Source organism: Schistosoma mansoni, chromosome W (assembly GCF_000237925.1).
Source record: "Schistosoma mansoni strain Puerto Rico chromosome W, complete genome".
Taxonomy (NCBI): Eukaryota; Metazoa; Platyhelminthes; class Trematoda; order Strigeidida; family Schistosomatidae; genus Schistosoma; species Schistosoma mansoni.
This window is the reverse complement of record NC_031502.1, coordinates 7,833,292-7,853,215: the sequence shown is the minus strand read 5'-3', so window position 1 is coordinate 7,853,215 and position 19,924 is coordinate 7,833,292. Positions and strand designations below refer to the sequence as shown.

The following is a 19,924-nucleotide window of genomic DNA, read 5'->3' as shown; positions in this document are numbered from 1 at the left end:
GCTGCTGCTTCCAGCTTATTAGCATCATCCGACTACCAGGCTTCTTGGTCCTTACGCAAGCTTTGCCCAATTTCGTTGCGTAACATCCCTCGTTTATGGTCAAACTCACGGTCACCCGAAGTAGACCGACAGGCTTCGATCAGTTGCAAGAAGCCAGAAGAAACCCAGTGCTTGTCAGCGGGACGTTTTGCGAAGCCGCAAACGACTTTACTCGCCATTTTCTTGGTGTCATGCAGTTGCAACCAATGCTCACATATACTTTTCGGTGGGATGGCAGCTGGGCTAGAAGCTAGTTCGGTTCGATACTTACTTGCAACAGAAGTTGCGACCAATTTACTAACATCAATCCGTTGATGACAGTCAATTCACTGGCCACTGAAAAGTAAGGTAAGATTGGCGTAGACCAGGACATGATCAGAGTCCAGATAGGTACTCCAAAAGGGGTGGCAGTCTTGTACACAACCACGCCAGCGGTAGCTGATTGCGATGTGATCAATCTGAGTCCAGGCCTGAGATGCAGAGGGAGGACGCTAGGTGGCGGTCCCCATTATCTGTCCTGCGACCAACAAGTCCTCTTCGGTCACCTAGACGACTCTCTTCTGTGCCTAGACGCCCGACCTGTGCATTCAAGTCTCCGGCTAGTACTACAATAACTGTCAAGCGCACTTTCTGGTGAAGGACAGTTAACTGGTGGTAGAAGTCATCCTTGATTGCATCAGGGCTGCAATCTGTCGGGGCATAGGCGGAGATGACAAAAAGACATCGTTTCTCACACCGATTTCTTCTTATTTTGATGGAGCTTTCTAATCTAACAGCACATAACCGACTGTTAATGTAGATCCAGTCGATTAGTGCTGCCTCAGCTTTAGCGCCTTGATAATTTCGAATAAATTCAGCATTGGATACACTGTTATTGATGAAAATAATGATGTATTCGTAAAATCCCGATCAACAGGAAATTGATTTTCTGACGTTTCACGGCTCTGTGTAAGCTATTTTTTCAGAGAATAAATAAATGACTAAATAACTTTAACATTAGTTTAAATTGTACATACCAAACAAAGAAAAAAATCTTTAGTGTTATAATTAGAATGAAAACAAGTATAGTTATGGGAATGTCACGTCATTTCGGTCAAGTACATCCTGCATGAGACGTACATCTGTGTGTTGGTGGGTATAGACAATCCGATGATATGTATGGTGTAGATTTGAAATGGTTTGTATGCTCGTTAGTGTCGATTTATTTTAGTTATTCATTAATTCTCTGAAGAAGCTATTTACATTAAGCCACGAAACGTTAGAAATTCAATTATCTATTTATTACAAATATACTGTTGTTCTTATTAGTGAGTTACATACTTGTTTCTTCGCGACATTGTCACAAGTGAAGATTTCAGGCGACAACTCCTCAATATGGTAGGCATCAAAATCGACCCAGCTTAGCCTGTTGACAAATACATTTTCTTTCTTTTAATGAAATTAATAATAATAATAATACTTTTACTGTGTATTCACTCTCAACTTTGTTAGCATTACTTGTTTATAGACCTTACTTTTATGTGATATAGGTCTTTTCATTTCACTCAGTGTTTATTTATGTGTTATTTAGTTAATAACTGCTGCTTTTTTAAAGTTTTTAACAATTTCTTATTATATATATATTTAGAGATCATGGTTTAGAAGTACATATTGTGGATCGTCATGATTACTCAGTGGATTCTGTTAATTGGGCAGATGTTGTTTTTACTGCTGGTGGTGATGGAACATTTCTTCTTGGTGCCAGTAAAATTTTACATCCTAATAAACCAATTATTGGTTTTAACACTGATCCTTCATTGTGAGTTTTTCTTAAAACAAAATGATAATAGTGATGGAATTTATAAGGCAGCAAAATAGAATTCCTTAATCCTACTTCATTTGAGGGATTAGTTATGACTAGATTTTGATTTGAATATTGTCCCTACAAATGATCGATATCGGTTGGGGAGCAAATAAAAGTCAAGGGGGGAGTCTACAAAACCTTTTTCTAGAATGAGACAATTCATCAGTGCACACCTACAGTCTAGTATTTCCTGTAGTTAAATAGTAAATAATTAAGATTTTATTCCTAAAAAAGACTTAAATATCATTCGAACTCATTTAGTCATAACGTGAAGTTGGGCACATATTTACGCCGACCCAAGTTTCCTTAGCACATCAGAACAATAAATAACAGAAAAATAAAAATAATTGTAGTAGTAATGGTTATGGGAAAATTAAGCATTGAGAATATGGGTCGAGAAGAGGGACTGATAATGTCTATGTGGAGGAATATTGAAACTCACGATCTAGGGTGGGAAATGACCAGCTTAAATGCACCTACGTCTTTGTGACCAGTTCGCACCTATTTTTTCAGGGTTATTTACATACTTAACATATACAGAAGATAGATCATTCAAAGGTTTCTGCCAACTAATTTAATTTATTCTTCATGGCCTCTTCATATTTGCTCATATAAGTTGCAAGCTAGCACTGTCTCTAAGCAAGTCAACTGATTTTAATGGCGCAACTGAATAACTTATTGTTGGTCTATATACTTCCAAGCTATCCAGATAGAAAGTAAATGGAGCAGGGCTCGAACCTGCAACTCAAAGTTTGGAAGTCAAGTGGTTTCATCATTAAGTCAGATTGACATAATATTCCATGTGATTGGCTTTTAACCAGATGTTTTGTGTGACAGTTGGTAGTGTTACATGGCTATCCAAATAGAAGAAGATGAAGCTGATTTAAAGCTTACAGTCTAACGGTTGAAAATTTAGTGTTTTAACCTTTCGTCTAACTGAACAATTGCATGACACCGCCTGTAAGCGGTGATTCTGGATGAACATCTTTGGCACTATACGGGCTAGCTCGGATATGAAGTCCCAAATAAAACGAAATGCGTATAGATATGGCTGACTAACTACTGGTTTCCACTTTCGTCTTAATCAGAAAACATATTAAATAGAGGTAAACATTGTAGTTGTAATGAAGTGTGCCTTAAAAAATATAGATAAGTCCAATGCCAGGATAATAATTATTATGTTAAAGCAACAAACTTTCATATATTTCAATCCATATACAACTCGCTGAAACTATGCAGATCCTAGTTTGTGAAGCTTGGTTCGAACTTGGAACTCAGTACTCGAAAATTTTGTTTTAATCATTGTTTCTACTTTAATTCAACCGTTATGTACAAACTTTATGTAAGGATTAGTCGGAGTACCAACGAAATCAAAGTAAATGAAGTCCTAACCTAATAGTTTGAAATTAAATGGATAATCTATTGTGTTATGTTTAAGTATTATTCAGTGCTAATTTAATCTTACCAATCAAGTTTGCAGTGTTATGTAATGCTTTAAAATGTTCGTATATTATAGCATAATTTATCTATTGTTACATAGAAACAAATGAGGTATACAATAAATGTTCTGTTCATACTTTTAATGATTAGTATTATCAAATATATTTCCATCATTGTCGATTTATTTATAGAAACAAATGTTTATGAAATGCTATTCGACATATCAGTTTAACCTTTATAACGGTTTTTCTTCCTAACGGGAGTGTTGTTTATGAAATTGAGAAGACGAAAGGCGATTGTCCGGCGCACTAATCGGGTTGGTGGGTACGGAGGACCCATCTAGGGCAGTTGGAAAACCCTGATTCCAAACCAATGGTACATATAGGCTTTAGGATCTTAAGGGACTAAATAGCGTATAAACCTATTGTTAGTCACCGGATACCATAAGACTGCACCTCCTAACATTGCTCCACTGCCTTTTGGATTAGATCTCTAGGTTAAAGGCTCCAGATGTGGCTCCCTGAGGAAACCACTTTGTTCGGTTCGGGCACCCGGACAATATTCTAGTCCTCACACAAATGGAATGACGAAGTGTGGCGCATATATATATATATATATTTGGTGCTTCCTTGTACTAATCTTCATGTGTTGAAATAAATAAATAAACTTCTTAACGAAGTATTCTTTCCATTTATTTCTGTATATCTAGCTCTCATGGATTTTTATGTTTACCGAAATGGTGTACTTCCAATGTTTCGACAGCTATTGATCTTCTCTTATCAAAACATTTTCAGTAAGTACGATGACCTATGTTTATCCAAATATTTTAATTTTGATTCATAATAAAATTGCTTTTTGTAATTGAATTCATTATTTCCAAATATTCCAAACAGAATGAAAAAAATAATTGTGTTGGTTGCTCTATTGATTAGTAATTAAATCAATTTTGAGAATTAATCAGCGTATTATCAGCAACAACTTGTTGAAATAGCGTCCTTCGTTCCGGATAGTCTTATTATAAAGCTTTCATTGATTACCTAGACGATATCGTCAACAAAAAAACAGGTTGAAGTTTCTATTTCAACAAAGCCGCTACCTCTTACTAAAATCTCCTCAATCTATAGATCCTAAACGTTTTGATTTATCTTCCACAAGTGTTATGTACAAATGAAGGTTCTATGGATCTACTCATCCTACAAATAAGTATTATCATCACAAACTTTAATTCTATGAATTCAAATTTATAAATTATCTCTTAAGCACTTCAGACATCAAATATATAGCTGGTACAAAATGTTATGCAAGCCAAGTACTCAGATTATTATCAAAACATCTAAAGAAGACTACTGTTAAACTATGGATTTTACTTGGATGGAGTTATTTAAAATCTATCCAAGAACTTTTGATATTATGTCCATGTATTCAATGTGTGTTGGACCATTTTTAACATCTAACACCTTGATCTTACACTGCCAGGAATTCAACCAAGACCAATATCATTTTATCTAGTTTTCAGTACTAATCCAGTTCTACTGATTGTCCTCTACTACATATCATCTAACAATGTGCACTACAATGTCGAGCTATTCCATATAGTGGCTGCATTGTAACTTGATTGATTAAGTATGATCAGGATTAAAGATTAGATAACTAACTAGGCATTGGTTATTACAATATGAACAGTTATTACGTGATTATCTCTGTCTCATAGGAGGTTAGCTGTGGCCCAAATTACTCAGTTGTAGCATCTCTTGTTATGGCACTAGTCGACACAGGTTCAAATTTCACAGGGGAGTATCATTTCCATCAAGAGTGTGTATACACGCCTTGCTGACCAGTACCAAATAGCACGAAACTTAAGTTGAGGGCTTCACGTGGATCTCTTTCGACCATCACATATATTGACATCTATCATAAAGAATTAACAAAAGCCCCTATATCTAATGGTGATAATCCTGACATGTCTACTTCCCATCCAATCTAGACTACTACTAGCTCTCGTAAAAATTTAAATATATTCGTTGTTTCGAATATGACATTACGTCACAGTGTAAGATGACCCCCGGTGGATTTTGAGAATAAAAGAGGACAGTTTTGAAATAAAACCCTTGTAAATAAATGACATTAAGAAAACATTCAAGTTTTCGATTTTTCTTTGTTTGTTCCTTTTCGACAACCATTGGTAAAAGTAAACTATATATTCAAAATATGATGGTCGTATGTTGTGCGAGTTGTCTGGAATTCTTCCTATTGATACTTGTTGAAACTGTACAACCTGCCTTATCCTAAATTCAGCCACTCTGTTGTTGAATTCTTGATGATATGTGAAAATTTCACTGGACTTGTGGCTATATAATGGTCGTTTGACTGTATAATTAATGATCCCAACACCTATTTTTGGCAGTTTTATATGTTAACTATTCGAATAATTGTCTAGTATAAATGGACAGAAATCAGCCAGTCATAATACACATAAGATCTGGGACCAATATATATGGATCTATGTTGTCCTACCACATCAGTTCAGTGAAATAAAGTTAACTAATGTTCTAGACTTTATATGAGTAAAAGTGATCCGCATTTGTTTACCACAACAGAGTTTCTGTCCTTTCTCCTATCACCCTAGGTCCCAAACTTTACTTGGTAAGGCATAAGTCAACTGTAATTAGTTTGTATAGAATTTATGTGTAGAATTATGCTGATGAGTCCTAACTAGCATAAAACCAAGCTCAGGTTCTCTCTGCCAGCCACTTCTAATCAGCTTATATCTTAACATTGTGGACTTGGTGTCTATTTGCTTAACCTGAGAGTCACATTGCAACATAATTGGTCGAATTTGGTCAGGATTGAGAAGGACTAAATAAACGTGAAATTGGTCACCACTAAGTGATTTTTATTATTCACGTCTGGAATCATTTTTCGAATCATTGATTTATTTGTTAAACATATTAGAGAGACACTAACAAATTGTACATATTCATAATATGTGAATGTTTCAATATTACAATAACAACCATTTTGGACAAGTAATTGAAATATTGGTCGTATCAAATGCTAATTAACAGACCTAGTTTTGACATAATAAACTTTTAGGTCTATTTGACTGCGAAATGTAAATAACGTCAACTGTATCAATTGATATTTAATTGTACTGACGTTTAATTTCGATATAATAAATAAAAGCCTACATTTGTCCAGCTGAACAATGTGAAAAATATTGAAACATTCTTATTGCATTCATTTCGTATTGATTGTTTAAATCTTCCCATTGATGTTTAGGACTGCAATTGATCAGTCTCTTATTAGCATATGTGCATCGTATGAGGATTGCTTTGATATCGCCTTAAACTACAAGCATTATAAGTAGAGATGGATGGTGGCTGACAGTGGAATCCGGGACGCTCGTTTCGTTCTAGCTAAGTGGATAATGCGATGGCTATTGAGGCAAACGGCACAGTGTTTGGGCCCCGGAGTGAACATCAACCCTTGAATGCAGCTTCATCCAGCCAACGAGTCCCTAATACGATGAAACGCGCGTCCTGGATTCCACTGCTAGTGACCTTCCATCATTCTTATTGAAGTTTGCATGTACTATTATTAAACAGATCAGTGTTTATATTAAAAGATCAGTGTTCATTAGATGAGATCGATATTTGATAAACCAGAAAAAAGTATTACTAATATGAGAGCTATTATCACATCATCATTATTCTTAATTGATTATATGACATATTCACTAGGGCGTGATGAGAATTTATCAGTGGTTAGTTCAGTTGACCTTAGCCATGGTAATACTTTTGTTGTAACAGCGAACTGACCTCGATTTGTAATTTTCAAATTATAGCAAAATTATCATTTATCACACGGTTATTTTATTATATTTGTTTTTTAATAAAAATTGTCTCATCCCGTTTCGTCCAACTAAATTATCAGTTTTAAACTGGTAATAATTGGTTAGTTATTTCTGAAAATTGATATAAAAGATAAACATCTCTCGACTGATCACCTTTCCTCCAAATTATGGACGTAAATAACGTACAAAGTACAAGCTCTATTGTTTCGAACGTTCTCACGGACACGGATAACGTGTTCTTGAGTACATTGTATCTGGTAGTGTTCTAATATCTTAAAGCCTTAAAGAGCATCAAAAATTATGAAACGGTGACGTGTTGCCATTACCCAGTTCGCGATTCTCATTTCTATAAGAATCTGAAGCCGTATATTAAATTTGGGTTGGAAAAATGGTCTTATAACACCGAACGGATCCTCAAAGCCGATTAGACGAAGGAGGTAAGTTGAATAGTGTTATTATATTGTTCATAAAGGGCTACAACAAACTCTCAATGTCCAGCCTTCATCTATTGTAAATTAATTGAAGTTTACTGGACGGTTGCTCGTGGGAATGTGCACCACAATCATAAGTGTAATTCCCTAAATTACGACAACAATTCTTGGATGCTCAGGTTAACTGACGCGGAATGTAAAACCGTGACAGTTTAATCATGGCAGTGAGTAACATAGAATATCTTACAAATACATAGTCTGGTTATCGAGATTGAATTAAATAACTGATACTTGTAAAGTTATGTTAGACTTAATTATCCGTTAATCAACAAAATCTAAGCCCAGTTGCATAGATTTCAATATGTTTCTGGTATATATAGCTAATGAAAATTGTCTACGCACATGGTAAATTGAATTGTGTTAATTAATTATTTGCTTAGTGTCCTCTTATATTTATGAAATATAGTTATTAAAGTGGAAAAATATGCAAAGGATGGTGTGCTTAAAATGATTTGGACAATACTTAAGCATTTTTCTCTAGAGATTAATTGTAACCAAAATTGAGATTTTTGTGAAATAGCTATCGATAATCAAAATAAAATCAAGGTGAATGGTTAAACGTTTTATATTATTCTGAACTTAATTTAACATTTTTGTTATTGCGCTGTCATAGCTAAACTAATTTAACCTTCAGATGGCTTTGGCGTCAGCGTATACGTGTCACCATAACTCATTCAAAAAATGATCAGTTGATAATGCAACCTTTGGATAAAAATAAACCAATTAATCAGACTATTCATGAAATAGAATTATCAAACACCCCACTGGATTCGTCATCATGCCAACTATTTCCATCTTCTTGTTGTCCAAGTGAAATGAAGACAACATTACTGCCTGTATTTGCTTTGAATGAGGTTTTCGCCGGGGCTGCTTCGAGTGCATGGTTAGTTAGTCAGTTATCGTTTTTTTAATATTTTGTTGTATTTTCAGTGTATTTGCGATTACTTTATAACACATAATCAAAGCACATGGAACTTTTGTAGTGTAAACGTGTCAGTTCCTACAGAATTGTTATTTTCTCTAAGAACCAAGAGTTTAAAAAATATCACCTTTTGCCCACTTGGCCTCAAATTCAAACCTTTCTCTATCTACCACGGTTTGGGCGACCTAACAGTCACTAGCTATCACACTCAGTGTTATACTCAACTACCGTCTATTCTGCAACTAAAATATTTCATTCGACTCATCCCAAATCACAGCATGAATCGAGAGTTAACAATAATGCGAACAAAAGGGATGTAGTAGTAAAAACATTTCTGACTATATTCTGCCGAAATTACCTCAGGAACTCAGTTTCGAGGCGACAGTAACTAAGCTGTCAGATATATTTAGTGAGTTGTCTACATTGTTTGGTATTCGGTATCAGTGTCGAAATTCCCGCCCCGATTTTGGAAGAGTCAAGTGGATTATCGTGGTCAAAAGATACTACACACTAAAATTCAACATAAATTATGGCAATAAACTAAGTACATAAATAAGCAGAGATGGATGGTAGCTAGTAATGAAACCCATGACTCGCAATTCGTTCCAATTGAGACTGGATGTACCTGCACCCAGAGTTGATGTTCACTCTGGGACTCGAACACAGTACCTTTCGCTTCAAACGCCATCAGGTTATCCACCTAGCTTTTGAGTCCAGACAGTCACTAGCTTGTGCCATATGGTAAAGTTTTAATTCATTTCTGTATTATTTGTTTGGATCTTACCATTGATGTTTAGGATAGCAATAGATCAATCTCTTATTGGCATATGTGCATCGTGTGCGGATTGTACCGATATTGTTGCCTTAAGTTACATGCATTATAAGATCGGAGTGAATATCAACTCGAATGAGAGTACATCTAGCTGATGAGTCCCAAGTAAGACGAAACGCGCATCCGGGATCCCACTGTCAGCCACCATCCATCTCTGCTTATAATGCTTGTGTTTTAAGGCGATATCAAAGCAATCCTCATACGATGCACATATGCTAATAAGAGACTGGTCAATTGCAGTCCTAAGCATCAATGGGAAGATCCAAACAAACAATGCAAAAATGAATTGAGTACATAAAGATGTACATAATTAATGAGTTACATCAATTAGTCAGTTTGTTATTTTGAGTAAGGGCGTAACGTTTACTAAAATCAAGGTTTTACAAATCTCATTTGGATATAAATAATGTTCAATACATACATCATTGTTATCCTGTGAAATAAAAACTACAATAACTCAAATATAGTTTAATAACTTCATTCTTACTTATTTACTCCCTATAATGTGTAATATTCAAATATCGTTTACCAATTGAAATTCAACGTAGTTCATTTATTTTACTAAGAATATACATAGAAGAGAGAAAATTAGGTTGGACTATCGTTTACTAAGTTGAATGTGTATACTTCAAGTTTTTTGACTTATGGTCATATGCCTCAGAGTTTTCCATAATGCTGCAGGTACATCCACTCTTCATCTTCGTTTCGATATTGAATTATACTATTCCTCTACATAGCTACTAGCATAAAGTAAAATATACAACTCAGCAACCTAATTATATTTGTTAGTTAAAACTGTTAATCTACGGATTTTGTAAATTACATACGTGCATTGAACTATTGACTAATTAAAATTAATTACTACCATTTCAACGCACTCACATTTACCTATTAATGGACTTTTGAAGTGACGTACATGTTACTGTACACTTTGAAGTCGTTTAGAGTAATTGTAAGCCAGTAGTTATTGTATTAATAAATCAGCATTTAACAGTCTAGTATTTTGTTTGTGCCGAGCCATTTCAGTCTTGTTCCGTTGAAAAAGTAGCAGTTTAGTTCGTTTGCATACCATCAACAGTAACATTCGTATTCTGACAAATTACTACATGAACCTTTCCACTTTTTATTTTTGTTCTATACTCCCAATGTTCAATTATTCTCATAATTGCTACTACATTAATCTCGATCTCTTTTGCTATTCATCGCGTAGTATTAGTGTGGTGTGGTGACTTGGGTGAACGTATACCTTTGCTAGGCTCTGCGTTAAGGATGACTAATTGACCGACTGACTTTATGTTTCTAAAATGAGATAAAATTTAATGTTTCCGAATATCAATACCTAATAGGCTATCCCGTTGTGACTTCATAAATTTTACGATAAAATATGTTGTTAAATTCTATGCCTATGTTTCAGGTAAGTTAGATATTTTGTTATAGATACTAGTGATGGGAATAGTCGCGTTGCTTGCCGAAAATGTTTGCAGTTCCAAAATAGCGAAATTTTATGGAGAAAATAAGTTAAACTTAAAGATTCCGTGGATCTTTAATTTGATTTCAACTGTCATCCAGTTGTTGACAAACAAGCCTTCACTTATTTCTTAATCACCCACCGAAATACCTTTTGACAAAATGAATCGATCATAAATGAAATGTAATCAATTGAAACTTTCAGTTTATATATCCGTGGAAGTTAAAACATACAAAGATTTCAGACCATTGTATTCATAATTATAAAACCGATTTATTCTATAAATATTCTCTTGAAAAATTAGTTGTTACCTATCGTTGTGATTTTATTATCACTATTAGCTTTTGAGGTTCATTTGTCTATAACATGTTTGTAATATGGCATGATCCTGTGTTTTACAAGCGAGAAGGCAGTGAGTAGGACTTACGTGGGAGTGGTTGTATTAGTCTGTTATTAGTCTTTTTCTTAATTTTTTGTTTGTGAATACGAACTCATTGGATAATTAGACATTGAATATTGTCGTCAATCAAACAAAATTAAGTGTCCATGCACAAACACATTAAAATCTCAATAAGTGATATATTTATTAAGTATAAGAAAAATCGATCATTTAAAGCAACGTTTTACTGGACTACAATGTAACACTGTTGTTTCTTCTGGTGACCTTATTTGTATTGTGTTATCTGCACAAGTATATTTATATTTTCACTGGTTGGTTTTTTGTTAAATCAATCAGTAATAATATATGAAATTGATTTTCTATCAATAACAGATTCTTAAAATCTTAGGAAGTTTATTTATTTAGTGAGAAGTAGTATGATGTCCTCTTCCTGTGTCGACAGATATAAGTAGTATATAGCAAAAATCATAAGTGGAATGCTTACCAGCAGAATATTGAAATAAAAACAAGAATAAGATATAGAAATCGGAAGGTTGTTGGAGTATGCTAAGGACAACAGAAGGAAGATGTGCAAATTATGTATTTAATGTATAATTTTCATATTTTACAAATCCACTGTGTGTTTTTGTACAAAACAATAAATTAGTCTGTCTGAATTGAGTCTTTCTTCACCACAGAAGTAGTCTGTGGTAGAATAGTTGAAAAAATTTTTACAATTTACTTGCAAATTAACTCTCAGGCCTAGTTGAATATGTGATGATTTAAACTGTAATAAAAAAAAGTCTACTAAATTAGACATTGGAAACTATTGCTTAATTATAATGTTAATAATAACAGTCTTATTCGTTATCATGTATTTAGTACATCATGGAATAGTCAGCATACAATATTTCAACAATTTTCTCTCACTCTTTGTCGATATCACAACATACATATGTACGGTAAAATTAGATCGAATTTCTGTGAAAAGAGAATATTTATAGTAGTGAATAACCTAGATTTTCAAGAGCATATATCTTTTGGTTAGGTCAACGGTTACAATCTGTTCATCGCATAATATATATGCTAGATAGGCTATTTTATACCTTTTGTATCCTTTGCGTGTATGAATTTATGTCTTGTTCAATCAGAAGATTTATAAGAAGGAAATGTGAACGGATTGAATAGTTTATATCTGATAAAGTAACACTTGCCAGTTGTTTGCAAAATTTAAGATGTCTCTCCACAACTATATTCATAATAATACCAGGAGATTTACCAATCATTCTACTAATCTCCTTCAACGCTCTACGGAATATAGCAATTTTTTTCAATATCCAGTAAGAAGTAATGGGAAACGGTATAGGACATTGAGTAACATATGGAAGTTTACAAATCATAAAAGTAGATACCTAACTGTTTTTAGTTAGCACAAACTTTTTGCGTATATAAGAACTGAGCTCCAAAAACCCGATTGATGTCATTTATATCACATTGGACTCGATGAAAATACCTCTTAAATTATAATGAATAATAGGTTAAGTTTGATAAAAGGTGTCTTAAGATATTTCATTAGTGTAAACTTTATGACGTGAAGTCCTTTCAAATCGCCATTCATTGGTCAATATTACTTATTTGATAATTTCTGAGACGAAATAGACATTACTGATGGTAGTTGATGTTAGTCGCTTAATATTACGAACTGATGGAACTGTGAAATATGTCCCGATGAATATCAGCTCGGTGGTCTGCAGATGATACACTTAACCAAACGTCTAAATATCATGGATTCAATTTCGAGTGTCATTATGAACATAGACTACTGAATACTTTCAAACTATAATAAACCAACTGTTATCCATATTTTTTAGTAGTTAACTGGCTAAAGCGATCCAGTAGTATAGACTGTTTTTTTCTATATTGTATTTACCTATATAGTCATATTTAAAACTCAGCAAATGTTGATCATTTTAGTCAGCTGATCATTTTTTGTTTAATCTCAGCGTCTCCGATTATGATATCTCAGTTGATTCTGGGGAAACTATTGAAAGACAAAAATCAAGTGGTCTAGTCATTTCTACTGGTACAGGCTCAACTTCATGGTCTCATCAAATTAATAAATTATCCGAATCAAATATTAAGAAATTATTTGATCTTGTTCAACAGATAAATCCATTTATTTTGTCGAATGGTTTATTAGATCATGGTACAAACACATCTTCAGTTGGAAATTCAAATGTGACTAAATTGGATTGTTTAATCGAAACAATTGAGGCATTATATAATAAATCATTTATTTTTAATCCAGAAGATTGTCAAATGATGTATACAGTTAGAGATCCATTGAACAATGGTAAGTTTTTGTTTAATAATAACAGTTAGGTTGGACAAATTACAAATCCATAACAGATATACTGATATAGTATACAGTTACCTTTTGGAAACTTAGGATTTAATATAAAATCCTTAGGAAATGAATCCTCAAATGAAACTCAATCTTGCTGTCTCAGGAAATTGAAGAAATTGACTATATTCATTCCGCAACATTTGGGTATACGAACGGTCTGACCAAAATGTACTCAAGAGTACAGTCGCTCGATTTCAGGACTCAAGAATGAGTTTTCATAACATTCTAAAGATTTTAAAGCTTATGCAGCTAATCAAGATCTTTAGCGGAAAACAGTAGAATCAAAAACTGATATCTGTATGAAAAATAGCTTCAGACGTGCTATGTCGACTGAATTCGATTCGTCATTAACATGGATCAAGTTTCGTAGTCAATAACAATTCGCACAGTGAATATTCGTTGTGTTTTAGTTGGTTCACAATTAAGCAAATGTTTTCATGTGTGAAATTCAGTAAGTCAAAATTCAGACCTCAATTTACAGAAACACATATCAGGTTAGTCAAATAAGAAGATGAGGATTATAAGAACTATGTGATATATTAGCGCAATATATTTCGAACAATCTGATCACATATATACTTGGTAAGAACATTTGTATAGGAGAAAAAAAGTCAACTAGACAAATGGAGGAAACAAAGATATTAAAAAAAATAATACGAAAAACAATGTGAAAACTCACCCCGCTGGATAATAAGCTAATATTACTAGGGTGGGTTTAAGATGAGAATAAACTGTTTTGAAATACTTAAAAGGGGTTTGAATTTTCATACGGCTAGGGCTTCAATAAACCTTAGTATACGCCCTTTTACACTCTTGTACAACACCACGAAAGCCGTGTTTAGGTCAATCTTATGACCTGATTCAACTGTATGTTGGCAGTAGAGGATGGTGGATGTTTATCATGTACGCTTATTGGGTCATTTGATTCTTCAGACATTTAGGTACACGTTCAGACACCCTAATTTGGAGACCACGATTACTCCTTTCTATGTATGTTTGGCCACACATACATTCAAATTGATAAACACAGTGGAATGTGACACAATCGTGTTCGTGTCTTTTAGATTTTTGGTGAAACATGGACCTTGTTTTTCCTTTGATAATGACCTTTGCTCCATAGTACGTCTTAATAATAACTGATTTAAGCCTTTGTTTCAATAAAAAGCTATTTGGATCACCTCTAAACGGTAAGGTGATACAGACAGACGTTTTTGTGTCAAGGCCATAGTAGGTCTCGCCATACCATGACCTTTCCATCGGCTTATAAATTTTAGAGAATAGCCATTTTCCATTAATTTCAAATGGACTTATTGTCTTTCCCTTGATATTAATATCATCAAATGGTCGACTAATTCAAAAGAACTCTTCAGAGAATACTTACATAAACGTCTTTGGATAGGACCCAACAATCTTGTCAGATATGTTATGTGTAGATGATCGACACATTGATAAATTTGTACATAAAGGAATGTTTGATTTGTGAATTATGGGTAATTCATGTAAATAGGGATACTCAGAACCCATAGGTTTTCACAAAATTAAATTTCGCTTTATCAATAGTATTCATGTGTATCAGTTTTACTAGGTTTGAATTTATTCTTCCCTCTAGTTTGCTATTACCTCCGAATTCGGTATCAGGCATAAATTTACTTTCATCACTGAGAATGGATAACACCTAATTTTTTTATTCATATTTGTTAATGATAAGCACGCCTGATCCTTTATCGGGCTTCAACAAGACAATATCAGGGTTTCTTTGAAGTTCTGTCAATGATTTAAAATGATGAGAAGTTAATATGTTTCTCTTCTTTGGTCCAGCATAATGAAATTGATGTGCTATATCCAGTAGTTTAGTTTTACATCAGTTCTGATTATTTAAAGACGTAGGGGTTAGCGTACTCAATTGATCATAGAGATCAGGCCTGCTTATTATTAACAAGTATAAATATAAAGTAATATGTTATCCATCATCAGTGATGAAAGTAAATTATGTACAGTTGAATTTGTTTAATTAACAAAATAAAATTTTCTTAACGTAAATTTTGTAAGTAGGAGTTTGTTTCATTATTGATTTATGCCTGTTGATATCTGCTTTCATACAGCCCTTTCGTTATAGAAACGGTTATTCAACATGTGACATAAAACAGTTATTTCATCATTTTGAAAATTGATGTTTGATAATAACTTTTTATCCAGCCAATTGAATTTATAGTGTTTATTTAATCAGTTATGCCAAGTATTCATTACTAAAATAAGAAGAAAAAAATACCATACTGTTTCAGTCCTCATTATCAAACAAATTTTGCTTTGTAATAGTGTCATAAAGTTAGGTACTTTCATATTTCCAGCATAATATTGTTAGGTTTGAACATTGGACACCTGTCTATATTGACTTACTATTCAACTTCTAGATTCCAACCAATTTATAAATCTTGAACTCTGAACAAATAAAAAGTTTGTGATACAATTTCAGTTTTACTTCGACGTTATTTTGTACTTATATAAACTAAGTGCTGTTCATTGATTCGCGGGTTATCCTGTTATTCCGAAAATTTGTAGAAAGTTTTCTCAGCTAAGTGATTATCTGTTTGATCGACGATGTAGAATAAAAATGCATTATAAATAAAAAGTATGTATCAGAGACATCAATGGGGTGAAAAAATACTTTTAACACTTCTCTTCCTCACTGTCTATGACTTGAATATTCGTCAGTCAACGCACTGAGCGAATACGTTATCCATCTGTCAAGCTATTCAGTTAGCCAGCCATCAGTCGTAGTCAACTTAAAGCCTAGAAAAGACATATGTTAATCCGAGTTGCTGCACTATATAAGCACAAGAAGATATAATTAACATAAAAATTAGCAAAGGAGTCGAGACGATTATCATATCAATGATAATTAAAAAGACTAAAGATCGAGATTATGGTTCTGAAGGGCAAGATGAAAAAGAATGTATGGAGAAATATTGGAACTCAAGACCTAGAGGAGGACAAACAGTAGATGAATCCTTGCTATTGTGACCTATACTGGATCTTGTCACTCGTCTCTATCCGCTGATTTTGGTGATTAGGCAGGCCTCAGCAAAGTACTCCGCATCCACCAACATACCGCATACCTAAGATCAATGACTTCATGGACTGATATCACATTTTGTTTTGGTTACCTCTACCTTCCTCTCAGCTTATCCTAACACTGACTAACAACACGCGAGGTAGGTGACAGTTGGCCTTACGTAACACATGTTCCAACTACCTTATTTAATTAGTATTCACTACCACATCAAGTGATTTATCATCTTTACATAGTACTCTGCGTCTAATCTCAGTATTGCTTACTTGATTTTCAATGGTGGTCTACCTTAGATCGATTATTGTTTTTACAAATGTTTTATAGATTACCAAAGTAATTTCTTCATTTAAGACTTAAGTGTTTTTTATATACTTAGATTCAAACAGTGTGTTTAAATGCACTGAATTAGATGGAAATCTGTTACTAACGTTAAATATTCCGTTTATCACTTATCTGATAAACTGTTACATGTATCTCTCTGAACTTGTCGAACAATCATTTAATGCTTAACACGACTGACTTCATACATTAGGTTCCCGGTTCAGGCTCCACTTAACTTGTTTTACTTCAAGTAACCGAGTAGTATTATTGTTGGTCAGGACTTAGAAAATCGCTGTGACTCGAAGCTAATGATTCTGTAAATGGTTATTGGGTTTTGGATTCGTTGTAGATATATTCAATAACAATGATTCATGATTGTGTGGTGACCAATGTTATATTTGTCCAGTCCTTTTAAACTCCGATCAAATTCTATTGATCTAGTTGCAATATGTCCATTACTGTAAGTGACAGGTCACCGTGTTCAGTGTTTTAGTGTTAGGTGCTTTGAAGTGTTCTGTGGCAGACCTTAGATCTTGGTTTCTTGCTTATTACTATTCGTTAACTGGGGAACTGATAATCCCTGTAGGATTCGAACCTGCCTCACTCAGCGCCACAGCCAGATACATTATTTGGAAAGCAGCAGGAACCTCTCAAACTTTGAAGCTGGATGATGTGGGTTTGGACCCCTCAAGAAAGCACCAGTTCTCTCAAGCATTCAGGTACAGTATACTGGCGAGTGCCAACTTACGTGAAACTTAGTTCTGAGGTTTCTTGTCGACTATCTCCAAGCATCTAACATGTCCAGTAACTGTGTAATTATCATAACTATCTCACGTGAATCCTAAATACATAAAACTACATATTTATAGTTTCCAGTCTCATCGAATTTTTATTTTATACTAAACATAGTCAATAATAATTAAGATTTTGAATATGTAAATCATAGCTGTTAAATCATATAATTAATGTATTGTATGAATGTTAATATGATTATCGTTATTTTTGCTGTTATAATCAAATTTCTGTCTAAATAGGTTAAGGCCATTTCTTCAAGCACTAAATTCACTCTATTTTTGCTCTTAGGTGTATTCAAAGTTACTAAACCGCATGGTTTCGCTTCAGAGTAAGTTTATCAGTAGTACGTATATATACAGTTTTCTTAACTTTATGGGATTTGCGCTACACTGTTAACGTTGTTTTTTAAGTATGCTGTTGCTGGATTTTCAAAGATTTTCTCTTAATTATTGGGTCAGTTTGATCGAGCCGATCGATATTGAGTAGTTGACTACTTATTGATTAGTTCACTTTACACTTATCGGACTAAGCCCCTTCACTCTTATCAGTAACATACAATAACTATGGAACAGCGCCTAAAGAACTTTAATCACTGTTGGTCGTTCCAAATCAGCATCTAATCAGAAGACAGAAAAAATTGATCAATCGTTTTTTAGCCGTCAAAAAATTCCCCCATCATATTAAAATACAGATATTTGAACGAATAATATCCTTTTTAATAAATCCTCTTCACGTTCTACAGTTATATTTTCAAGTTAACAAACCGTATAGTGGACAGGTTTTAGCCAAATACATCGTTTCAAATTATAGAGTGTGAATTCAAGATTGTTCGGTGAAAGATTATATAGTAATATGAATTCAGTATGAAATAACTGGGGTGACGGCTAAATAGATTAATCATCTGTTCAGAAGAATAATATTGATGACGAACTAGTAATAATAATATAAATATATATGAATCGATATATACCAATGAAAATAACAATGATTTTAAGTTCTTAATTCGTCATTTCTCAAAAAATTCGTTGGTTGGATGTACATTCATTATCTGATCACACATCAGAAATAAGATATTTTAATATGTACGTGATTAAACCATGAGTAATGCAAAAACTAAGTTACCGTCCATAATTAATTAGTAACGTGTTTTTTGTTTAATTTTTCAACTTAGATTGTACATCCGATCGCTTATGGATGACGGGCATTTGGCATTTGACAGTGGTGTCACATTTCCTTTCAAATCAGGATCCATTGCAAAATTTACCGTTCTGCCTTCTGATGCATTATGCTGTGTTACATTTAATGTTCCTTGTCAAGTGAACTAATACCTCAGGTATTTTTAGTTTGGCTTCTTTTGGGGGTACGAATTCAGTTCATCAAACACCAGTGTTGGTTCTAATTATTTGTAAAAAAATATCATTTTTTATTATTTACTTCCATTATTCCATAGACATTTTTTCATTATACCATTAATGAATTCATTGTCGAACACTTTATTTTGCTAATTCATGAATTGTGTTTCTGAGATTCTGTACATTATGAAATTTGCAATGCAATCTCCATACTGTAACTTGTACGTTTTTTGGTTCTCTTATTATTATTTACTATTGTTATTATTATTAATGGCTTTATTCAATATCGTATACTTAATACAATGTAGAATTCTCACCACAAGGTATTTCAAAATGTTTCTTTTACAAAAAAGAAAAAAAAGCGAAAGGAACTGATAACTGTATACATACATACACAAGTTAAGTAGATAAACTACCTGGAATTAAATAAAACGTTTTTTTTTCAAAGAAGATTTGAATCTGTACATCTTTTAAAAATTAGAAACATGTTTAAGAATACGAGTTATTTACTAGATCAACTCTAACAACCTGTTCGTCACACAGCATATTTGCTAGATAAGGTATTGTATGGCTTCTATACCTTTGTTTGTGTGCATGGATTCTAATGTATTGAAGTCTCTTTCTACCAGAAGATATAAAAAGAGAAAGATATGGATAAAGTGGATCATTAGTATCTGATAACACCTGTCAGACTTTTGCAAGATCCTAAATG

At 33.5% G+C, this 19,924-nt stretch overlaps 1 protein-coding gene across 1 annotated transcript; it reads left to right on the top strand.

Moving 5' to 3' along the window:
* Window positions 1–1,701: 1,701 nt before the first annotated feature.
* On the top strand, window positions 1,702–19,532 carry Smp_126160 (putative poly(p)/ATP NAD kinase; the record flags this gene model as incomplete). Its single annotated transcript, XM_018800095.1, has 6 exons — window positions 1,702–1,837; window positions 4,032–4,115; window positions 8,414–8,549; window positions 13,271–13,620; window positions 18,149–18,188; window positions 19,032–19,532. The coding sequence occupies 6 exons, from the start codon at window positions 1,702–1,704 to the stop codon at window positions 19,183–19,185; spliced, it is 900 nt and encodes a 299-aa protein (XP_018653943.1). The 3' UTR covers window positions 19,186–19,532.
* Window positions 19,533–19,924: the final 392 nt, after the last annotated feature.